The sequence below is a fragment of the Aureobasidium pullulans genome, assembly GCF_000721785.1.
Source record: "Aureobasidium pullulans EXF-150 unplaced genomic scaffold scaffold_47, whole genome shotgun sequence".
NCBI lineage: Eukaryota > Fungi > Ascomycota > Dothideomycetes > Dothideales > Saccotheciaceae > Aureobasidium > Aureobasidium pullulans.
The window spans coordinates 53,257-72,943 of record NW_021941067.1 but is presented as its reverse complement, the minus strand read 5'-3'; the positions used below and the strand labels follow the sequence as shown (position 1 = coordinate 72,943).

At 51.4% G+C, this 19,687-nt stretch overlaps 8 protein-coding genes across 8 annotated transcripts; 4 read left to right on the top strand and 4 right to left on the bottom strand.

The window, feature by feature from the left end:
• The first annotated feature begins 1,342 nt into the window (after window positions 1-1,342).
• Window positions 1,343-1,732, top strand: M438DRAFT_171945 (uncharacterized protein). Its single transcript, XM_029899131.1, has one exon. The coding sequence runs from the start codon at window positions 1,427-1,429 to the stop codon at window positions 1,679-1,681; it is 255 nt and encodes an 84-aa protein (XP_029754742.1). The 5' UTR covers window positions 1,343-1,426; the 3' UTR covers window positions 1,682-1,732.
• A 166-nt stretch (window positions 1,733-1,898) lies between these two features.
• M438DRAFT_250863 (family 10 xylanase) lies at window positions 1,899-2,810 on the bottom strand (the record flags this gene model as incomplete). The annotated part of the gene is made up of 1 exon (XM_029899644.1): window positions 1,899-2,810. A coding segment is annotated over one exon (912 nt), but the record flags the coding sequence as incomplete, so codon positions are not given.
• A 1,010-nt stretch (window positions 2,811-3,820) lies between these two features.
• M438DRAFT_350360 (uncharacterized protein) lies at window positions 3,821-6,786 on the bottom strand. The gene is made up of 2 exons (XM_029906611.1): window positions 6,431-6,786; window positions 3,821-6,126 (listed from the first exon to the last, which is right to left on the bottom strand). Exons 1-2 carry the CDS (start codon window positions 6,623-6,625, stop codon window positions 4,099-4,101), a joined length of 2,223 nt encoding a protein of 740 aa, XP_029754740.1. The 5' UTR covers window positions 6,626-6,786; the 3' UTR covers window positions 3,821-4,098.
• A 469-nt stretch (window positions 6,787-7,255) lies between these two features.
• Window positions 7,256-9,028, bottom strand: M438DRAFT_340565 (rubredoxin-NAD(+) reductase; the record flags this gene model as incomplete). The annotated part of the gene is made up of 3 exons (XM_029904333.1): window positions 7,256-8,504; window positions 8,562-8,754; window positions 8,809-9,028. 3 exons carry the CDS (start codon window positions 9,026-9,028, stop codon window positions 7,256-7,258), a joined length of 1,662 nt encoding a protein of 553 aa, XP_029754739.1.
• A 398-nt stretch (window positions 9,029-9,426) lies between these two features.
• On the top strand, window positions 9,427-10,182 carry M438DRAFT_307790 (thioredoxin-like protein). Its single transcript, XM_029902315.1, has 2 exons — window positions 9,427-9,489; window positions 9,545-10,182. Exons 1-2 carry the CDS (start codon window positions 9,483-9,485, stop codon window positions 10,138-10,140), a joined length of 603 nt encoding a protein of 200 aa, XP_029754738.1. The 5' UTR covers window positions 9,427-9,482; the 3' UTR covers window positions 10,141-10,182.
• Window positions 10,183-11,118: 936 nt separating this feature from the next.
• On the top strand, window positions 11,119-12,830 carry M438DRAFT_340564 (FAD binding domain-containing protein; the record flags this gene model as incomplete). The annotated part of the gene is made up of 4 exons (XM_029904332.1): window positions 11,119-11,296; window positions 11,352-11,758; window positions 11,811-12,222; window positions 12,289-12,830. The coding sequence occupies 4 exons, from the start codon at window positions 11,119-11,121 to the stop codon at window positions 12,828-12,830; spliced, it is 1,539 nt and encodes a 512-aa protein (XP_029754737.1).
• A 455-nt stretch (window positions 12,831-13,285) lies between these two features.
• Window positions 13,286-15,367, bottom strand: M438DRAFT_250385 (LNS2-domain-containing protein; the record flags this gene model as incomplete). Its single annotated transcript, XM_029899640.1, has 1 exon — window positions 13,286-15,367. A coding segment is annotated over one exon (2,082 nt), but the record flags the coding sequence as incomplete, so codon positions are not given.
• A 691-nt stretch (window positions 15,368-16,058) lies between these two features.
• On the top strand, window positions 16,059-19,636 carry M438DRAFT_340562 (uncharacterized protein; the record flags this gene model as incomplete). The annotated part of the gene is made up of 2 exons (XM_029904331.1): window positions 16,059-16,144; window positions 16,246-19,636. The coding sequence occupies 2 exons, from the start codon at window positions 16,059-16,061 to the stop codon at window positions 19,634-19,636; spliced, it is 3,477 nt and encodes a 1,158-aa protein (XP_029754735.1).
• Between the last annotated feature and the right edge of the window lie 51 nt (window positions 19,637-19,687).

Here is a 19,687-nt window from a genome sequence, read left to right as displayed (position 1 = left end):
GTCTGCGAGATACTACCTGGATTACGCGCCTCGGCTTATGATTGATCTTGTGGATGGATAATCGGATTGCTCTGCCGTCCAGACTCCAAAGCGTCGACGCGTGCGTTTTCCACTCCCCCTCAACATACCAACCGCCAACTTTCTCGGTATTCGCCTTCATCATTTCTATCTCCCTTTTGGGCACACCGAGCAACATTTGGATCCGCGGACTATATATCACAACGGCCATACAGGCGACATGATGCACATACCGTGTTGACACGTTGAACACCGCGTGCCAGATTGCGCATACGCTTCAACTTCCAATTATCGACGCCGCTTTGTTTGATCAGCTTCTCGACTGCCACCATAGACCTTTGCTTCATGGTTTGACGAACTTCAGACTACTGCCACCATCCAACATAGGTTATTCCACGAGGTCTTCACTCTCCAACCTCCTGCCTTCCGGTGTCACCCTAGCTGCCAAGCAATCGGATCCCGGGCGTCGGCGTTCACCCCGCATCAACTACGTTCGCCAAATCCTGGGTATCAGGCCCGTGCGTCAAAAATCGAAAAAAAATCAAAACTTCTTCATTCCGATCAGATCCTTTTGGCTATTTCGGCATTGCTATTGGCCTGCAATTAGCAAAAAGAACAGCCCGACGTGGGGCTCGAACCCACAGCCTCAAGATTAGAAGTCTTGCGCGCTACCATTGCGCCAGCCAGGCTGGTTATTGATGCACTGAGTGCTTGTACGCCTCAAGTTCTAATTTTGCAGTGTGGAGGAGAGTGCTAGTGGGCAGTGGTTGACCTTCTGCACCTCACTGACCTGCTCGGACACTACCATGAACATCTCTCGGTGGTTGGAAACCAACTTTGCATCTTCTGGTAGAATCTGGGCTGGCTTTAGCTCCCGAACATCATTAAGGCTCGCCTGGATATCCACTGCCCGATGCTATGACCCAGGATAAGACAGAGCTGTCTTGGAGACATGGTCATGTTGCTTCACCTGATTGGTCACTTTGGCATCTGTTGTTTTATGACATTTCTGCATAACCAGCCATTTCATGCCGGACCCTCGCCAGACCTCACCAACTAATCATCATCTCCTCTGAAGAACTGGCAGGTGGAGACGAAAACAAACAGAGAAGTACAGCTTGTTCCCGTAAGATAGACTCATCATCTTCCAGGGAAAGGAAGTTTTCAAATAAGAACGGAAGACGAACAGTAGTACGAAGGAAATGTTGACTGACAATGAGAAAGCAGCAAAGGTAAGTGTGGAGAGAGAATGGCCAGCAGATGGAGTCTACCAAAAGCAAAACAATGACCATCCATATGGCAAAGAAAAGGATGACGCGTTACATGAGTTTATACAAGAGGAGGGTGATTGGCTCGATGGTAAGGTATGTCACCTGCTAAACTATTGCCTCAACGCACTTGACGCTTGATGAGAAGATCCGAACAACCGCTTTCTCCTACCCATGTGCGGGGGTTAGTCATTGGGGCAATTCTCTTGCAACTGTGCCTCTCGCGACTTTACAGCTGTAGAGACGATCTACGCTTTCTACTACACTTAGTCGACTGTAGAGATGAGCTCTGTGACAAGCTCTCTCTAGACACTACTGTGATTGGAAAGTTATCGTGCATTGATAGCTACACGCGTGAGTCTTCAGCAAACGTGGATCTTATCCTACTTCGATAAGACCATGCAGTCTCACTGATCCCAACAGCACAAAGATGTTTAGGCACAAGCATTTCCACAACAAAACCACACATTTCTCAATAACGTTGCTATCTCATTCCACACTCGAATCTTGAAAATCCAAAAGAATCAGAAACACATCAATCTCAAAAACACATCAGTCACCTCAGAATCGAAGAAAACGCTAACATCAGATACCAATCAACACCGCTTACTTGAGAGCGTTGACAATGGCAGTGTAAGCAGCCTTCTTCTGGAAGTTGCTGTCGAAGAGGAGGGGGCTGTCGCTCTTTCTCCAGGACTGGCTGTCGGAAATACCCCACTCGGTGATACCGACGCAGTTCTTGGTCTGGACACAGGCGTTGACGACCTTGACGTAGGAAGTGGCGTCGGCACCGGCGAGATCGAGCTCGGTCATGGCGCACTCGGGGGCGGCGGCGCAGACGGCCTTGAAGGCGGCGGGGACGTTGTCGGGGTTGTTGAAGGAGCCGGACTTGCCGAGATGGGTCTGGGAACCGACACCGTCGATGGGGATGCCGGCGGCGATCCACTTCTTGACGTGGGAGATGAAACCGGTGGTCTTGGAGTAGGAGGCAGAGTCCAGGTTGTAGTCGTTGATGTAGAGCTTGGCGTTGGGGTCGGCAGCGCGGGCGGTCTCGAAGGCGATGCGGATGTAGTCCTCGCCGAGAACCTTCATGAAGACGTTCTGGCGGAGAGTACCATCCTCGTTGAAGGCCTCGTTGACAACGTCCCAGGCGTAGATCTTGCCCTTGAAGTGGGTCATGACCTTGGTGATGTGGTTCTTCATCACGTTGGTGAGCTGGGTCTTGTCGGTGATCTGCTGTACCCAGTTGGGGAGTTGAGAGTACCAGACAAGAGTGTGACCACGGACGAGCTGGCCATTCTGGGAGGCGAAGTTGACGAGGTAGTCACCACCGTTGAAGTTGAAGTTGCCGTTGGAGGACTCGGTGGCATCCCACTTCATGCTGTTCTCAGGGGTGACCTGACCGAAGTCGGCCTTGACAATGGCAGAAGTTTGAGAGTTGCTGAGAGTGCCCTGGTCAGCGGCAGTACCAAAGTACTTCTTGCCCTTGGCCTGGAAGAGTCTGTTAAGACTGTCGGCGGGCTGAGTAGAGGCCTTGTTGCTGGTAGCGACAGGGGCCTTGGCAGCAACCGAGGTGGTCTTGACAGCGGCAGCGGCGGAGGTCACGGCAGGGGCAGAGCCGGAGCCGGATCCGGGAACGCACTGAGAGTACCAGTCGTTCGAGGCAGCGCAGTGGTAGCCAGAAACACAGGTAGAGGCACCGGTGAAGCCTTGGCCACCACACTGAGCGTAGGCATCAGCTCTCTTGATGTGAGCAGGGGCAGCGGAGGCCAGAGATGCCGCGAGGACAATGGAGGAAAGAGTGGCGGTAGAGATATACATCTTGAAAAAAGTTGTAGATTGACGAAGGATAAAGGTCTTAACGAATGACTTTGTTGCGCGTAGCAATCAGGGAAGAAGAACTTGATGAAAAGAGCGACTACCAGAGCCTGCTGTAGAGTAGAGAAAGTTGTGGATGAAGGTGATGAGAAAAGAATCGATTCTGTATAGGATGGAGCTCACCTCTTATATATCACATTCTTGCATTTAAGCTTACCTTCTAGAGCCATCGTCTCGCCTGCTATATCCATTATCATTAGAGTGCACATACAGTGGAGAGTGCCCTTGATGAGGCCCATTATTGGACAAGCGACGTTTCGTTGCAAGAAGCGATGCCTTGGCTGTGATTGAGGTGTTTGAGGTTGACAGGAAAGAGGGTTACCGCAAGCGAATGGTCCGTGCCTCGGACGCCATTTGCGAGATGAGACGTCGAAGGTGAGCCTCGATGGGGATCACCCTGGCACTTCTGTGGATTTTCACTCTGGGCGCTGCGACTTAAGCATATTGACATCTCGGCCGCTCTCGACCGAGATGTCGTTATTGCGGCGGGAACTGCACATCTCCCGTAATAGCGGACGATGCTACGAACGTCTGGAGCACCTAAAGAGAACTACTGTACATGCCTGAAACGAGCATCACGAAGCATAAATCAAGCGGCACCAAGCATCGTGCAACAAGATTGTAAAAGTCACTTAGGCAAAAGTCGGATGATGAGGTGCGGAGTAGAGAAGCGAAGGTTCGTTATGCAATTAGTTGTGGCTAAAACACCCAGCCTATTCTTCCAAAGTAGATGGAGAAACCCAAGATCCAGAGTTAAACGTAATGGGGTATCGAAGAAGACATGAAAAAGCATCCACCTAGATGAGGCCTGCTGTACAAAAGAGAGATAAATGATTAGAAGTAAAATGAGGGGACAGGCATGTGGGTAAAGTCGTCCAGGGAGAAAGAAAGCATATCAAGGAAATGTGAAAAGACTGAAACGTGGTGGTGGAGATCATTCGTTCAAGCATTGCCACAACTCCTCTTCATTAAGAGTCTTGAGGACAGGCTCACGAGGTAGTTGTGGCTCCGGACCGAATCCAAAGATGGGTCCGGCTTGGTTGATGCCTGCAGGTCGTAGCTTGCTGGCTGTAGTCGACATGCGTTTCTTGTCGACTTTGATGTGGTCCATCGGAGCAGAGACGGTTACTGTAGGTGTGGGGGTGGATCCCCATTTTCCAAACACCCATCCGCCTACTCTTTGGCCGAGGCCCTTTGGCGGCGTACTAGAAGCCTTGTGTTCAGCCGCCACTCCTTCTAGTATACTACGACTACTACTCGAAGTCCTTGTCATTAATGCAGGTCTAGCAGCATGTGCCAAGGAAAGCGTGGCTGTGACAGAGGCTTGTGATGAGAAGGATCGCGAACTTTGGGCTGTTAATAGCTGTGACGGACGGGATTGGAGGGTGTGAATATCCATGCCAGACACGGATATCAAGGATTCATGCGAAGCAGCCCGGCGATGCCGAGGGCGCGTGTAAATGCTTTCATCCATGATCGTTGGCCGAGTATAAGTCGAGATCTCAGTGTCGTCAATGAAAGAAGGCACATGAGCACGACCCTGATCAGGTGATGACACAGCAGGATCCATATGATTCCCTTCGTCTTCTTCAAGAATTGCACCATGACCTCCTGCAGCTGCTTGATCCTCGAATCGTCCTTGGCCATCAGCAGGAAATTCGTAGGGAGACTGGTCATAATCTTCAAAGCGATCTGAAGCGCCATCACGAAAAGCCGGTTGTGGCAAGGCACGAAAATAGGATCCTGATGAAGACCTTTTGGACTGATGCGGGATGAAGTAGGGCGAGCTCGGTGCCTCACTATCAGGAGTAGTTGGGCGAGATGAATCTATCAAGGAGTCGTCGCGGTCCCAGATAGATGATGGCGGATAAATTGATTGAGGTGAACTAAGCATGGAGCTTGTCGTCATGTGAGACTGCATTGACCAGCGATTCACGTTACGGTGTGGGATGCTGGCAGCAGTTTGTGAAAGGATGGCGGCTGTTGATGAGGGGGTATACGGGCTGACTGCAGAAATAGAAGAGCGTGGTGTACGTGACCCTGTGGAAGGCGTGAAGACACCAGAAGCGAGGACGTTGCGCTTCTTCTTTGGTCGGCGTAGCGTCAGACTAGCTTTCCTTGAATGCTCTGCGGGGGCGTGGTAATGGTGGTGAACATGTAGCTCCTGCGTGCTGGCTCGGTTGATTTCCTTTTCCAGGTTTGAAGGACGTGTTGACGGTGTGGGTAGTTCGACGTCGGAAGGGATGTCTGTCGGCGTGTACTGAGCGAGTTGATCCCGGAGGGCTTCAACTTGTTCATTCGAGTTGTCGAGCATCTCACGCAGTTCGGCGATGCCAGCTTGTAGGTTCACGTTGTCCTGAAGAATGTCCTTGACGAAGTGCGAGACAACAGTGCTACCATGCTTTGCTGTCTTCGCGGCGGCAGCACCCTTCAGTCGGCCAGCAGACGTCTCCAGCTCCTTCTCGACCACGCGTTGCCTCTCCATGCGTCCAACAATCTCAACGTGTCGTTCCTTGTCGTCTCTTGCCTCACGTTCAATCCTTTCCAGCTGGTTCTCCATGGCAGCCAACTTCCTCTCTGCCTCCTGCCATCGTAATGTCGCCGACCTTTCGGACTCAGTCTTGTACGAGAGTGATGCATGTAGTATAGATTGTTCTTGTTCGTATTCTTCGATTTCGCGTTCCAGTCTTTCCGTCCGGGCGGCGAGCGAGTTTAGTCGTTGTAGTTCGGCTTGAGTAGATTGTAGTGTAGCGGTAAGCGATTGGGTTTGGGCATCCGATTCGACGGCAGCATTGTTAAGACCCTCGAGTTGGTCAAGCAGATTACGGTTCTCTTCAATCAGGGTCGAGTTGTTGGCTTCGAGTTCCTTCTTTTCCTCAGTCATGCGCGATATCTCGGCGTCCATGAGAGCCTTTTGCTCTTCGGCCTCGGCCACATAGGCTTCATGGCGTACTAAAAGGGCCTGCAATGACCAGGTCAGCGACATGGTGGCCGGGTTGGTATGAAACAAGAAGTGGTGGTGTGTATCAAAACATAACAAGACAACAGGGCTGCAGGTGGGGCCCGGCGCTGGCTTGGTTATATCTCAGGACATGTGTGTATTTTGCTTTGTTCGACGGTGTATAATGGCTTGAACTGCCATAGCAAAAGAGATTGAGTGGGGAAACGGTTTGCCGTGGTAGGATGATGGGATCAGAAGACGACAGGGCAAACAAAAAACATGCGAGATTGCGACGACCAGCAGGCGCGACTCACGAAACACTGACCTTGCCCAGCCTTCCGGCTTTGCGCAGATTCTCGTCCAATGAAGCAAAGGCCTCATTGTTCTGTTGCTGGAATGCGCACTCGTCGTTCCCACAGCAGCACGGTGTCGCCATGGTTGGAATGCAAGGGAGAGAGTTGGCTGAGCCCTCGTCGTCGGAAGATGTATGCCCAAACCGCTGATGACCGTTGTCGTCCATGATGCGCAATCAAACAGAGTCCAAGCCTAGTATGCCCTCGAGGCCCAGGAGTGAGATTGTTCAGAAACCGTCATGCATGCCCTGTCGATGTAAAAGTGTGAAAAGTCGTGGATTTACAATGGAGCGCCTTCTCATTGTTTTGTTGTCTTGGTTCGTTCGAGTCCCGGATGATGATGTGGAGAAGGTCGGTGGCATCGTGCATTCGCGCCCTAATGTACGATCTGTCACGGTCCTCCCAACCACCCAATCACATCGCTCAAACCTGCTTAAACCTGCTTTAGCTTCAGGTACGAAACCATGTATCGTAATTCGGGGCCTTCCGTTTTCGACACATCCGAGGCAGCTCTCCCACCAGTAAACCACAACGTCTGCTCACTTTCCGATGCCGTTGTGAGATGCTTTTGTTCATCTTTCGTCTTGTCCAAGCGTGCAAACTATTGAAATCCTACTCGATCCTCCTCAACCCGTGGTGGGAGTGTACTCTTTGGGAGTTTCGATCGCAGCTTTGTCAAATACGAGAATAGAACTTCTGGTTTCATTAACAGTGTAGAGTGACTATTTAATTCATCTTGGCGTTACATGTCGCGTTCTGAACGCGAGAGGGTCGTGTCTGTCTTGTCATACGATGCTTCAAATCTTAATCTCTGATGGAATTGAGATCTCGAGAATGTCCACACCCTTCTGGATCTCGCTCTTGCTGGGCATCTTCTTGCGTCTCATCAGCTCGGCGCTCTGCGTCATGTAAGGGTCCTTCATCATCGAAGCGACAGCGACGATTTCCTCGCCCTTGTAGTAGTATGCGACAAAGCTGGGACCCTTCTGTGCGTCTGTCTCGCCTTGAATGATGACATCGTCGTAGCCATTGGGAGTGTTACCGCAGTATCTCAACTGAGCACCAAGAGCAGACCAGAAGACGGGGATGAATGACTTCGGCGGTGCTGAGGGGTCGTTGATCTTGCCAGCGACTGAGCGACCAGCGTTCTGAGCGACGTCCCAATGCTCGATGCGAACAGGCTTGCCGTTACCTCCGGGTCCGTGGTAGGGGTATGTGGCAATGTCACCAATAGCGTAGACGTCCTTGAGACCTTCAACCTCGAATGACGCGTTGACGTTGATCGAGCCATCCTTGTTGAGCTGGATCTCCTTGACGTCTTGAAGGTAGTCTGTCGAGGGTCTCACACCAACACCTTCGATGACAAGGTCTGCAGGAAGGTTGGTACCATCCTTGAGTTGAACCGAGCCAACCATCTTGGAGTTTGATTCGGAAGGCTTAGCACCCTCAACCTCAGCACCAAGCTTGAACTTGACACCGTTCTTCTCGAGCAGACCTCTGAAGGTCTTTCCAAGCTCCTTGCCCATGACAGCAGACATGGGCTCGTCCTCCATACCGATGATGGTGACGTCGTGCTTCATTCCAGCGAGGCAGTTGCCAACCTCCATACCGATGAAAGAGCTGCCAACAACGACAACCTTCTTGCCGCCGTTCTCGCCAGCAGCCTTCATGATGCCCTGAGCGTGGGGAAGAGCACGAAGAACAAAGACGTTCTCGAGATCACCCTTCAAGCCATCCATGGGAAGCCACTTGGGGGTACCGCCAGAAGCCATGATCAGCTTGGTGTAGTTGACCTTCTTGCCATCATCAGTCTCAACGGAGCGGTTCTTGAAGTCGACCTTGGTGACGTTGCCCCAGGTGAACTCAACTGAGCTCTCCTTGTAGAACTCCATGGAGCGCCATGCGAGCTTGGATTGGTCGGTCATGAGAGCCTTGGAAAGCTTGGTGCGGTCGAGGGGTTGTGAGTTCTCGCGAGAGACGACGGTGATCTTGCCCTTGTAGCCTCCACCACGAAGGCCTTCAATGGCACCGAGGGCACCACTTCCGCTGTAGAAATATCAGTAAATGCCACATCAATCAAGCTGACTTGTTGGTAAGACATACCTTCCGATGACGACGACATGGTCATTGCCCTTCACACTGCTGCACTTGATGTTGAGTTGACGTCTGTTGGCCTTGATTGTCTTCTCCTCGCCCTTGATGTAGACAGCACCGTCACGCTCGTAGACCTCGAACTTGGCCAGGGGGTCAAGAGCTGGGGCATCCTCGACGTCACCAGATGACACCTTGAAGCAGGCTGCAAAGTTTCGTTAGCATAGGTTCAAGGAGGCGAGATGAGAATTGAGCTTACCTCCGTGCCACGGGCAGGTGATTCTGCCTTCGCCGGTCAGAACACCCTTCACCAGAGGAGCACCGTAATGGGTGCAGTTGGCACTCATAGCATGTACCTCATCCCTGACCTTGGCCAGCAGAATCTTTCCTCCCTCGATGCCATCAACCTCAACCTCTTGCTTCTGACCATTCTTCAGGTCGATGCTGGTCAAGCCCTTGAGCTTGTATTCGGTAGCCATGGCGCGTAATGTGGTTGATAACGGAGCTTTGTTGTTTGTGATTGATAGTTTTAGAGACGATGGTCGTGAAATTTGACGAAACTGGGCAGATGCGGTCGTCAAAAAGGGTCGTAATGAAAGCATAGGCTTGAGATGAGAGGAGAGGGAAGGAAAACAGAGAGAAACACGAGCTTCTCCAGATATCGTGACGGCAGTTTATTAAGTGGAAGCGGTCATCCTGCTTCTGCTCATTGGTGATTCGCTACATTTCATCATCATTGACTTCGATCCGCTCCTTTCCTTGCGATCTGCTCGTCATCGTGCTGCTGCCCCGCTGTTCAAGCCGCCGAACGGGAAGCTATGGCCATGTTGTGATCAAAGACCTCGATGGAATACATCAAGGTCCCAAAACACAACATCAACTCGGTACAGTGCCAGTGTTGACAGTAACAAGAAGAATAGCCTGCTGAATATCATGTCTCGTAGGTGGCCACTTGACTCGCATCACAGATCAATCGAGTTGACCGAATCTCGAAGATACCACATTTCCCTCCGACATTCCAGTCCCCACCGACGATGGAGCTTGCGACCATCTCAAAGGCATGAAGATGCCACCATTATCCCTTCCAGCTACGAACGACTCGCTGGTCAAGATATCCTCACTCCAGGGACTTGTAGTCATCTTTTGCTATCCTCGGACCGGCGCTCCAAACGAAACAATTCCAGATTCTTGGAACTCAATCCCCGGAGCTAGAGGATGCACTCCGCAAGCATGTTCATTCCGGGACTTATCCAGACAGTTCCTGACCGCAGGAGTCAATAAAATCTTCGGTCTCAGCACTCAAGATACTTCTTATCAGCAAGAAGTCAAGACGAGACTGAATCTACCGTTTGAGCTGCTCAGCGATGAGAAGCTGGACTTCGTAGAAGCCCTGAAATTGCCGACCATCGATTGGGAAGGCAAGAGCCTTATCAAGAGGATCACGCTTGCAATTGCTGATGGGAAGATTGTGAAGATTTGGTACCCAGTCTTCCCGCCAGACCAATCTGCCCAGCATGTGTTGGACTGGTTGGCGGAAGAACAAACCAATGAACAGAAATTTGTTGGAAACAGACGTATGTCGGTCACATGAGATATCTGTATGATTCAAAATCTCATATTCTTATTCAACACGTCTTTCTGTGCGTTCTCAATCATTTAGAGATTGTTGGTGCCATCAATGGGATGATTCTGAAGACCTTCGCTAGTCAACAGGGTGATACCGTCAACATCAGGATGGTAATGCACGGACCATGTGTCAAATAATCTTCCACTCACTTACACCACGACACCGACAACGAAATACTGACGACGGAGCTAGATCTCTCTTCCGCTTATTAGACAACGTGTTACCTGCCGACGCTGCGTAACTCGCGTTCTGATACGCTACACTGACGACCTAGACGAGCATATGAAGGCAGTGTATACGGTCGTGACCCGATCCGCTCGTTCGCCTTTGTCAATCAACATGGGAGACAGTCCATAAGCCAAGGAGAGAGTAGCAAGCCAACATAGGACACACCATCAACATTGGGATGAGATGCTAAGCCATCGTTGTATAGTGGGAAGTCTTGGACAACGCAGGTCTTTTATAGATATACGAAGCATGGTCAAAACTTTCTGGATATGGAGATCGACTTGCGACATCATAAGGACAGTTGTTTGCACGCATCCATGCCCGGGTCGGTCTTATCCGAAAGGTCTTCTCTGCTGCCTGCGTATAGTGATACTTGTGGCTTTCTTATACGCGTATAGGTCGTACAAGCAAATACGCGTATATTGAGTTTGACCTATAACACTCGAAACAGCCAAGGATCACCACCCTACCAAACCACAATCGTCTAACCAGATTTCTAGAGAGCCTATACGCGTATAACTGTCGTACCAGTTTTGAAACTTAAGACATAGCCACACGGTTTGATGATCACAGCCAGGATATCATACGCATTTAGGATGGCAGAGAGGTATATATATGGTCTCTTCTCTCTATGTCCACATCAGAAATCCACCGAGCACTTCTGGTTTAATTGTTATTCTTGAAACACCCTGAATTTGTCCTTTGCTTCTCAGGATGTTATCTGGCATCGTTGTCACGGCAGTCCTCTCGGCTACTGCTGCTTCTGCTCTGACCTATCAGAATGTTTCCGAAGGCTACTCACCAGCAGACAAGACTTGTGACTACCTTCACAGGACCTTTCCTGATATAACTTCCTTCTCCAACCAGAGCTCTTACATTGTGGATAACACCAGTAAGTATCATGAACCTGCATGCCAACCAAGACAGTAGCTTACTTTTCCTTCTAGACTTCTGGTCTGCAGCATCTGTATTGAACCCAGCATGTGTCTTCGCTCCCTCGGGTGCAGAAGACCTAGCCATCGCCGTCAAAGCTCTCAAGTACTATGGCTCACCCTTCGCCATCAGAGGAGGCGGACACATGCCCATCGGTGATTCCAACAATATCAACTCCACTGGTGTCCTTCTCTCCAGCAGTGGTTTCAAGCGCTTAGCTTTATCCCCTGACAGTTCCACCCTCCATGTCGGTCCTGGAAACCATTGGGGCGATGTTTACAACTTCCTCAACAACACTGGCAAGAGCATTGTCGGTGGCCGTCTTGGTGTTGTGGGTATCCCTGGTTTCATCACCGGTGGTGGTATCAGTTTCTTCAGTTGGAAGTATGGTTGGTCTTCGGCCAACATTGCCAGTGTCACGGTATGTTTGACCGTCAAATGTTAGGAAGGAGCGAGCTGACTGTTCGGAAAAGGGCGTGATTGCCAGTGGTGAAGTCGTTACTGCAACCCCCGACAACGATTTCTCCGATCTCTTCTGGGCTCTCCGAGGAGGTGGTAACTCTTTCGCCCTTATCACCGAATTTGAAATGATCACGATCCCTGCCCCTGTGGTCACAGTCGGCACTACTTCGTATGGAACCACGAATCTGACAAAGGAAAGATGGTTAGACGCCATCTACAACTTTGCTTTGTATGGGGGTGAAGATTGCCACGAATGCACGGTAACACCAAGTGCCAGTACTGGCACCCAATACCCGAATGGAACGACCTACACGGCGATGAAATTCTTCGATGGCAATGACACCGCACCACCTGCTCTTTCCAATTGGACCTCGCCGTACTTGAACGCAACTTCCGACACCTTTGCCGCCACAACAATGACTGGTAAGCATCTACTACACTGTACCTCATCTTTCAATCGACAGCAAAACTGACATACAAGTAAAATAGAATGGAGTCAATCCGGCCTCGCCCAGTTCGACTCCATCCACGGCCTCCGTAACCGCTTCCACGTCCTCTCCACCTACGCCGACCGTCGCGCCCTCCAGATAATCCACGATACCTTTTTCGCTTTCGTCCCCATCCATCTTTCATCCTTACAAACCTACATCGCCACATTGACTCCAATGCCAATCTCAAAACAATACTTCCGTGCCAGCAAAGTCCGTGGTGGAGACCCAATGGATTTAGATCCGGAAGATGGCCCGCATATCTGGTATGAGATGAGTGTTTTGTACACGGTGGAGAGAGATGAGGAATATGTTTCTGCGTTTTTAAGGGCTGTTGATGAGGAAGTGAAGAAGATGTTGGCGGCTGAGGGGATCAAGCAGCCCAAGTATCTTTATCTCAATGATGCTGATAAGGGGCAGCCTGTCTTCGAGGGTTATCCGGCGGAGAATGTGAGAAAGCTTAAGCAGATTAGGCACAAGTATGATCCGGAGATGGTGTTTACCAACCAGATGCCCGGTGGCTGGAAGGTTGCTCACGCTTGAGATGTAGTAGATGGCTACTCAGAAGGATAGTCTTGAAGTGTATATTATAAAGATTGTATTCGTGCGTACAAATATCCGTCTATTGGAGAAGAGAAGGGTGATTATCATGCGAGCATACAAAATGCTTACTATGCAGTCGAAGCTCTAGATGTTGAAGCCAGTCGGAAAGGAAGGTCTCGCTCTTCATAGCCTTCCACTTCATCGTCATCTTGATTGCTCTCTTCATCTTCCTCGTAGTCCTCGTCATCGTCCTCTTCTCTATCTCCACCCTCTACAGACTCAAGCACAGAGTGATACATGGCAGCATTATCATCATCCTCTTCTACGCTTCGTTGCGCCTCTGAGATGTAGCTATCACCCATATCGCCTTCATCCTCACTGAATCGCCGCGTGTTTGCTCGTGACCTATTGTTTCCACCACGCACGGCTCCACGTATTGACTCATCATCACTGGAGTCATCATCGCTCTCGGAAGCAGAGAAATCTGCAAGTTCGAGCGGCTTCTCGCGCCAGTAGTTGAAGTCTGTAAACTCTTCGCCGCCACCTTTGACGAGTAGACCCACGGGTGGGAAATAGTGGTCTACGATCTCGCGCATGCTTACGTAGCCAGTCTTGTATGTGTTCAACGACAGAAGATCCAACGACACTTCCGCGTTGGAGTTGATTGTGAAGATTCTCGTGCTGGGAATGTTGACCGAGCGGTATGACAGGGCATCTGTCAGACGATTGCCAAAGCCAGCGTAGAATGGCGAGCCACCCTTGCCGCTCGACTTTCCGACCAAGCCAGTACTACTTTCAGCCGAGGTTGTAGGTCCCGCTGTGGCTGCGTTGTTGCTGCCGCCCAGTCCAGTAAACAGGGCCATGATATCACGCAGACAGGCCATCTTGAAGACTTCCGGCTTTCGGAGATACACTTCTCGTCGCAGAGCGGCAATGGTTCTGTCAGGACTCATGATGGTTGGTCCCCTTGGTAACTTGAAGCCTCCATCTTGGACCACACCAGCAAGATAGCCTCTCGTTGTATCTGCTTGGCCTACAGATCGAGAGGTGAGGTATAATATATTATAGCCGTTGGCTGAAATTTCTGTGAACAGCTTTGCTACTCCGAGATGAGTCCAGTCGCGACCGATCATGTTCAGCACATGACCCAGTGCATCTGATTTCGTGATTGTTCCATCAATGTCTGAGATGACAATAGGCACATCCCACCGCCAGCGGTAGATCATAGCAGTACAGGTAGCGCGGTTAACGCTGAAGCTCATAGTATTGGGCCCTGGCTTGAGTTCCAAAGACTTGAGTTGATCGCTAGTCAGGCGAAGTGTTTTGGCGTAATTCCGGTTGGGATCTCCTGCAGCTTGAGGAGAAGCAGGCCCGGATGAAAGGCCTACGGCACTGTCAGAGTCTCGTCGCATATGCGAACCGGGATATGTGGCACTCGTTTCGCTACGGGAGTCGTCTGAATGGTAACCAGGATCTGACAGGGCGTCTGTTGAGGTGAAACCAGCCGGCTGTAGGACATTCAAGCCCTGGGCGACTTTCCTGTTGGCCTGTTCCTTTGCCTCTTCACTGCTGTAGATCCACAGGTTGCCCTTCTCGTCTGCACCAATGAGCGACCCAATGTCATAATTTCCCTCCAGCTCTTCTGACAGGATCTTTCTAGCCAGAACTTCGGCGCGTAAGCCTTCGTCCTCACTGCTCTTGTAGCCCGTCATGTCCAGCATGATGTCGCCTTTGTCGGTAACTTGAGAAGGGATATTGGAGCCCCATAGCTTTTTGGAGAGGTTGATAGCTCTAGTCATGGCCTCTTCGGCAGAGACAGGGGGAGGACTTGATGAGCGTTCTGTTCGTGAGCGAGAAGAATCAGAGGGAGCGCGCATGGCTATTGGGTCGCTTGTTTTCATCGAGGCGCTGATGGCAGCCTTTGCAGCGGGAACAGCATCGTCGGTGGCAGAGCGGTGGAGATGGGCGGGGAGCGGTTTGGGATATTCGGAAGCGGCGGACTGGTCGGCATGGTCGTCGATGGAGATGCCCTGACCGTTGTCGCTTTGAGCTCGTCGTTCGGAAGATTGGAGAGGGTTGAAATTGATTGCAGCGATGGATTTGGCGTGCTCTCTTCTGTTGTACGTGGGGGTAGCGGGCAGGGTGGCCGATAATGAGTTGAGGTCGAAGGAGTCGGGTTCAGCTAAAGCAGACGACGAGGTGGATTTGAAGTCGGGACTTGTGGCGGGTGAGACCAAGGGAGAAGTCTGAAGAGCTTCGGGCACGCTGGACGAAGTCTCAAAGACAAAGAAGGCCTCACCCCCCTCGCCGAGTTTCATAGGGAAGTCGCGACGCTCATCGTTGACCTTGAACTCAACCTTCTTCTCAGAGGGCCGGAGTAATGAGAACTTTCCGAAACGAACGTGGAAGGGCGAGCAGGCAAGAGAGCCGTCTTCTTGCTCGACTACAATGACGTCGATCGCGCCGCTGAGGGTGGCCGGGTTGATCGAGTTCCACGTCTTGGAGACGGAGCCGGACAAGGAGCGCACGTATTGCATGGCGCCGACGGATGAATAGGTCAACTCGAGCAGAGGTGCATGTGGACGGAGGAGCGATGAGGGAGTGGTAAGAAAGTCGGTGCAAGGACAAAGCAAAAGTGACCAAGCAACCAAGGTCCGAGAGCAGAGTGGACAGCTGATGCGGAAACGCGGAGTCAGAAACGATATAATCTTCCCACTCGTACGACAAGTTCTGGCTCTATATGCACTCGTCCTTGGGTTGGCGCCTGCCTATACATCCGTGCTCATGCCAAAGACCAAGGAGCAGCATGTGATATTGTCTTTGCTTGCATGTGACAAAGCTCGAATGTTGGAGGGTTGAAGCTGTCCACGAGTGCTCTGCATGGTTGACACAGATTCAAGCACAAGCACAAGAAGCCTCGGCCTTGGCTCCCTGTCAATTTGATCTTCTGTCAAGATGAATTGATCTTCCCCCGCCAAGAACAATGGCAAGAGCAGCCAATCCAACGCGCTCCACTCTGCCGTTTGTTCCCTTTTCATACATGGCATTCTCTGAATTATATGCGATTATACGGCGTAATTAACGGTCTGTTGTTTTGGAGAGTACAGAATATACATGGAAGCGGGCGGACTGAGCTTGACGCGACCGAGTGCACTTCATCACGCTTTCTGGGCGGCGGGCGACACGGCGGCTTTTGCATCTCAGGCTCATCCTTCTTCCTTCAAAGCCATGCGCCTGCTCATGTTGCTGGACAACGCATATCTGCTCTTCAGCACTACTTTCAACACCTTGTGTGTTGGTGCCGCTCTCGTCTGGTATATATATCTCTCTCTCCGCCTCTTCTGTCGACGACGTGCCCTTCCTGCCCATCTCGCTCTCCATCATCTGTCCAGTAGCACGTGCTGACCCATAGCAGGCTCACGTATCGTGCCTATCTCGTTATACATAAACCGCTAGATGAACTCGTTGGCCTTCTAGGTTGCGAGATCCCTCAAGACCCTCATGTCGACCTCGCTGGAATCAAGGCCGATGGCTTCGTTCTGCATTGGAAGCCTGCCGACGAACGCAAATCCATGCATCGCTATGAGATTCAACTAAACGGCTCCATCGTCGGCCAGGTTTCGCATTCCAACACGTCAATCGTCATCTCCAACCTGCGACCAAACCAACTGTACATTGTTCGCGTCATCACTGTCAACGCTGTCGACTTCCGCGCTGCCAGCAGCCCCATCCGTCTCTGCACGAAACCCGCCGATTCCCAAGACTTCTTTGATACGCCATCGTCTACTGATGCCTCCGTCTCTGGTCCCGTCATACGTCCGCTGCACGTCTTTCCGCCAGATACCTCGGCCGTTCCTGCGACTCCACCCCCTCTTGTTCGCGAAACAAGCAATGGCCCGTTGCAGCCTAAGAAAAGTCTTTTCGGCAGACGCCCATCGCCCTTGCCTGGTCTGGACACTCAACTCTCTTCATTCGACGAAGGTAACGATGAGGACGGCCCAGGAGACAATCAGCAAGCCTTGACGGAGAAGTTGGATGAAATAGGTCGCGAAACCGCAGATGTCGACAAGCAGATTCAAGAGGAGGAGCAAGAAGCCGTTGGTGCCAAAGCCAGTCTGGTCAAGGAACGCGATGAATTAAGGGGCGAACTGAAAGAGAAGGATGACACCAGTAGGGATCTCCGCAAGCAAGTCAACGCTTTGGAACGCAACAATCAAGCGGCACAAAACAAGAAAAATGCACAAGAAAAGGCGCTCCAGCAAAAACAGAACGAAAGACAGAAGTTGAAGGACGATGCTGCGAGATGGCAGAAAGAGATGGCACAGATGCAGGATGACATGGGCAGTATTGCAGAGCAAAAGAAGGCTTTGCTCGAAGATACGGAGCGTGAAAAGGTCGAGCTGATGGAAAAACATGCACTGGAGTTGCAGACGCTCAAGAGCATGGAAGATGAGAACAAGGAAGTCGGCAGCCAGATCAAGAAACTCGAAAGAGACAGCACCAATTCTCCCAGCGGATCTGAACCCAACGAGCATAACGACGCCCTGGCTGCTCAAGAGGCCGAGGAGGATCGGTTGTGGGCCGAGAAGCTGCGAAGGCTGGAGGAACAGTATATCATCGCTCATCAGAACATGGACGCTGCCCGTCGTTTTGTGGACAATGCTTACCAGCAACTAAACGCCGTCAAGCAACGCCAGTCCGAAATGGCTCACATGGCTTCTGCCGTTCCGCCCATGTTCGATCAACCCATCTCACGCGCCAGCAGTCTGCGACAGAGAAGACCTCCTAGCGGTCCTTCTGCAAACAATTCGAACGCATCGCCCTTCGCTTCTTCTACTGCTCCTGCTTTCAGCAGTGCTCTTGCCACTTCGGGTCCAACTACCATTTCGCCAGGCTTTACCACCTCTGCAACTTCATTCTTCAACATCAACAATGGCATGACTTTGGATCGTCCTATGAACGACTCATCGTTCTCTCCGGCAGAAGTCGAGAAGCTTACCGGAGGTGCTCCAATGAGTCCGAGTGCCGGCGCAGAGCTCTTGCCTGCAGGCTTGCTCAGTAATTCTGATGAAGACCCGCATGAACGCTTCCTCGGTCCAGCCGCCCACATTCATACAAAGGATGACGATGATGCTGATTCTGATGGTCGCCAGCCATCAAACCAGATGTTACCAGGCCTCGGTGTGCTCCCAGGTTTGGGCGCGTTGCCGGGCTTAGGTGCTCCAAGACCTTTTGATCAGCCGCAGGGCCCCACAAGTCCCGGTTCTGCCAGCAGTAGATCTCCTAGCTTGTTTGCCAGTCCGCGTGCCAGTGCAAGCAATCTGATATACCAATCTCCTGGTGATACCATGGATAGCGATCGTCGCTCCATTAGATCGAACAGGTCTGCTCGTGCAGCAAGCGGCAGTGCTCCTCACACCAGTGGTAGTCGCTTCGGTCAAATCCTTGGTCTTGACAAGCTTAATCGTCAACGGGGCAAGACACTCTCGGATGATGGTCCAGCACTGGGCTCTTTAAGCAAGTCCCAAAGCCAGTCCTTACCACGCAATGATGAAGGCGATGCATCTGGTGCGTCAGGTCGCCGTAGGAACAGCAGCCACTCGGGTAACTTCTTTGGGCTCAATCTGGGTAGGACGACTGGCCATACCAAAAGCATGGGAGCTGAGAGCCTGCCTACTCAGAAACACATTGCTGTGCGTAGGAGACCTTTCAACATGTTCAGCACCAAGACCGACGGCTGGGCTGCTATTCTTGGTCAAGACAGAGCTGCTGCATTGAACGAGAGATCCAACGGTTTGAGTAATCTGGGCCTAGATGACGGTCGATCATCTCCGCGTCCCATCTCTGTGCACTCCAATGAACTGCCTCGTCCATCCCAGGATAGTTCCTCTTGGGGGCTCTGGTCTTCCAATGAACCATTCAACCAAAGGAGTAGTCCACTCAGCTCGGATTGGATGGCTGCCCCGGCAGTGACACATAACATGTGGGGATCTAGACAGCCCTCCAGACGTCCTTCAATTCAGCATGGGCAATCCGGTGGCAGTATGTCTTATGACATTCTCGAAGATGGCATGGATAACAATAGCTCCTACGCTTTCAGTCCGCCGCAATCAACAGCCAGTCTAGCACCTATAGGTACCAAGCCTGCCCACATGCTGAAGCGTAACATTCCGGACCCAAAGCTCAACCCAGCAGCCAAAGACTTCCGCTCACTCTTTTCACGACCCAGCTCTACTTCATCGGATGCAGAGGACGAGGAAGACGACAAGATCAATCTCATCGGCGCGACGCCAATTACCTCTCCATTCAAGGCACCTCACCAGGCTCTCCCTCTGAATCTCGATCCAGAGTCATCGCCAGAGATTGGTCGACAATCTAGAGATGCGCACTCCATCAACACCGAATCGTCCATCATGTCAGACTCTCGCGACAGTCTCGACCGCAGCATCAGCTATACGGCATCAGACTCTGCCCCTTCAACATCCATAACCTCCACCAAAGGTTTCATGTCCAAGCTCACCCGTAAGCACAGCAGCGGCAAATTCCAATTCCCAACCTTCTCTCGCTCAACGACCGAAAGGTCGAAGCGCGAATCTCAACTCTTGGACGTTGAGGACGAGGAGAATATGAGCAAGAGCATGGAAAGTGTTGATGCCAAAGACAAGGGAAAGGGCAGTGTTAGAAGCTGGAGTAGTGTTTTCGGCGTCGGAAAGAAGAAGGATAAGGTGCCTCAGACACCCAAGGAGGAAACGCCTAGTCTTTCAGGAGCTAGTTATGCCAGCACTGATCATGGAGAAGAGGATTAAAGTGGAGGAAGATACATTCATTGGTAAAATCTCATTTCGTTCACTCTTGTC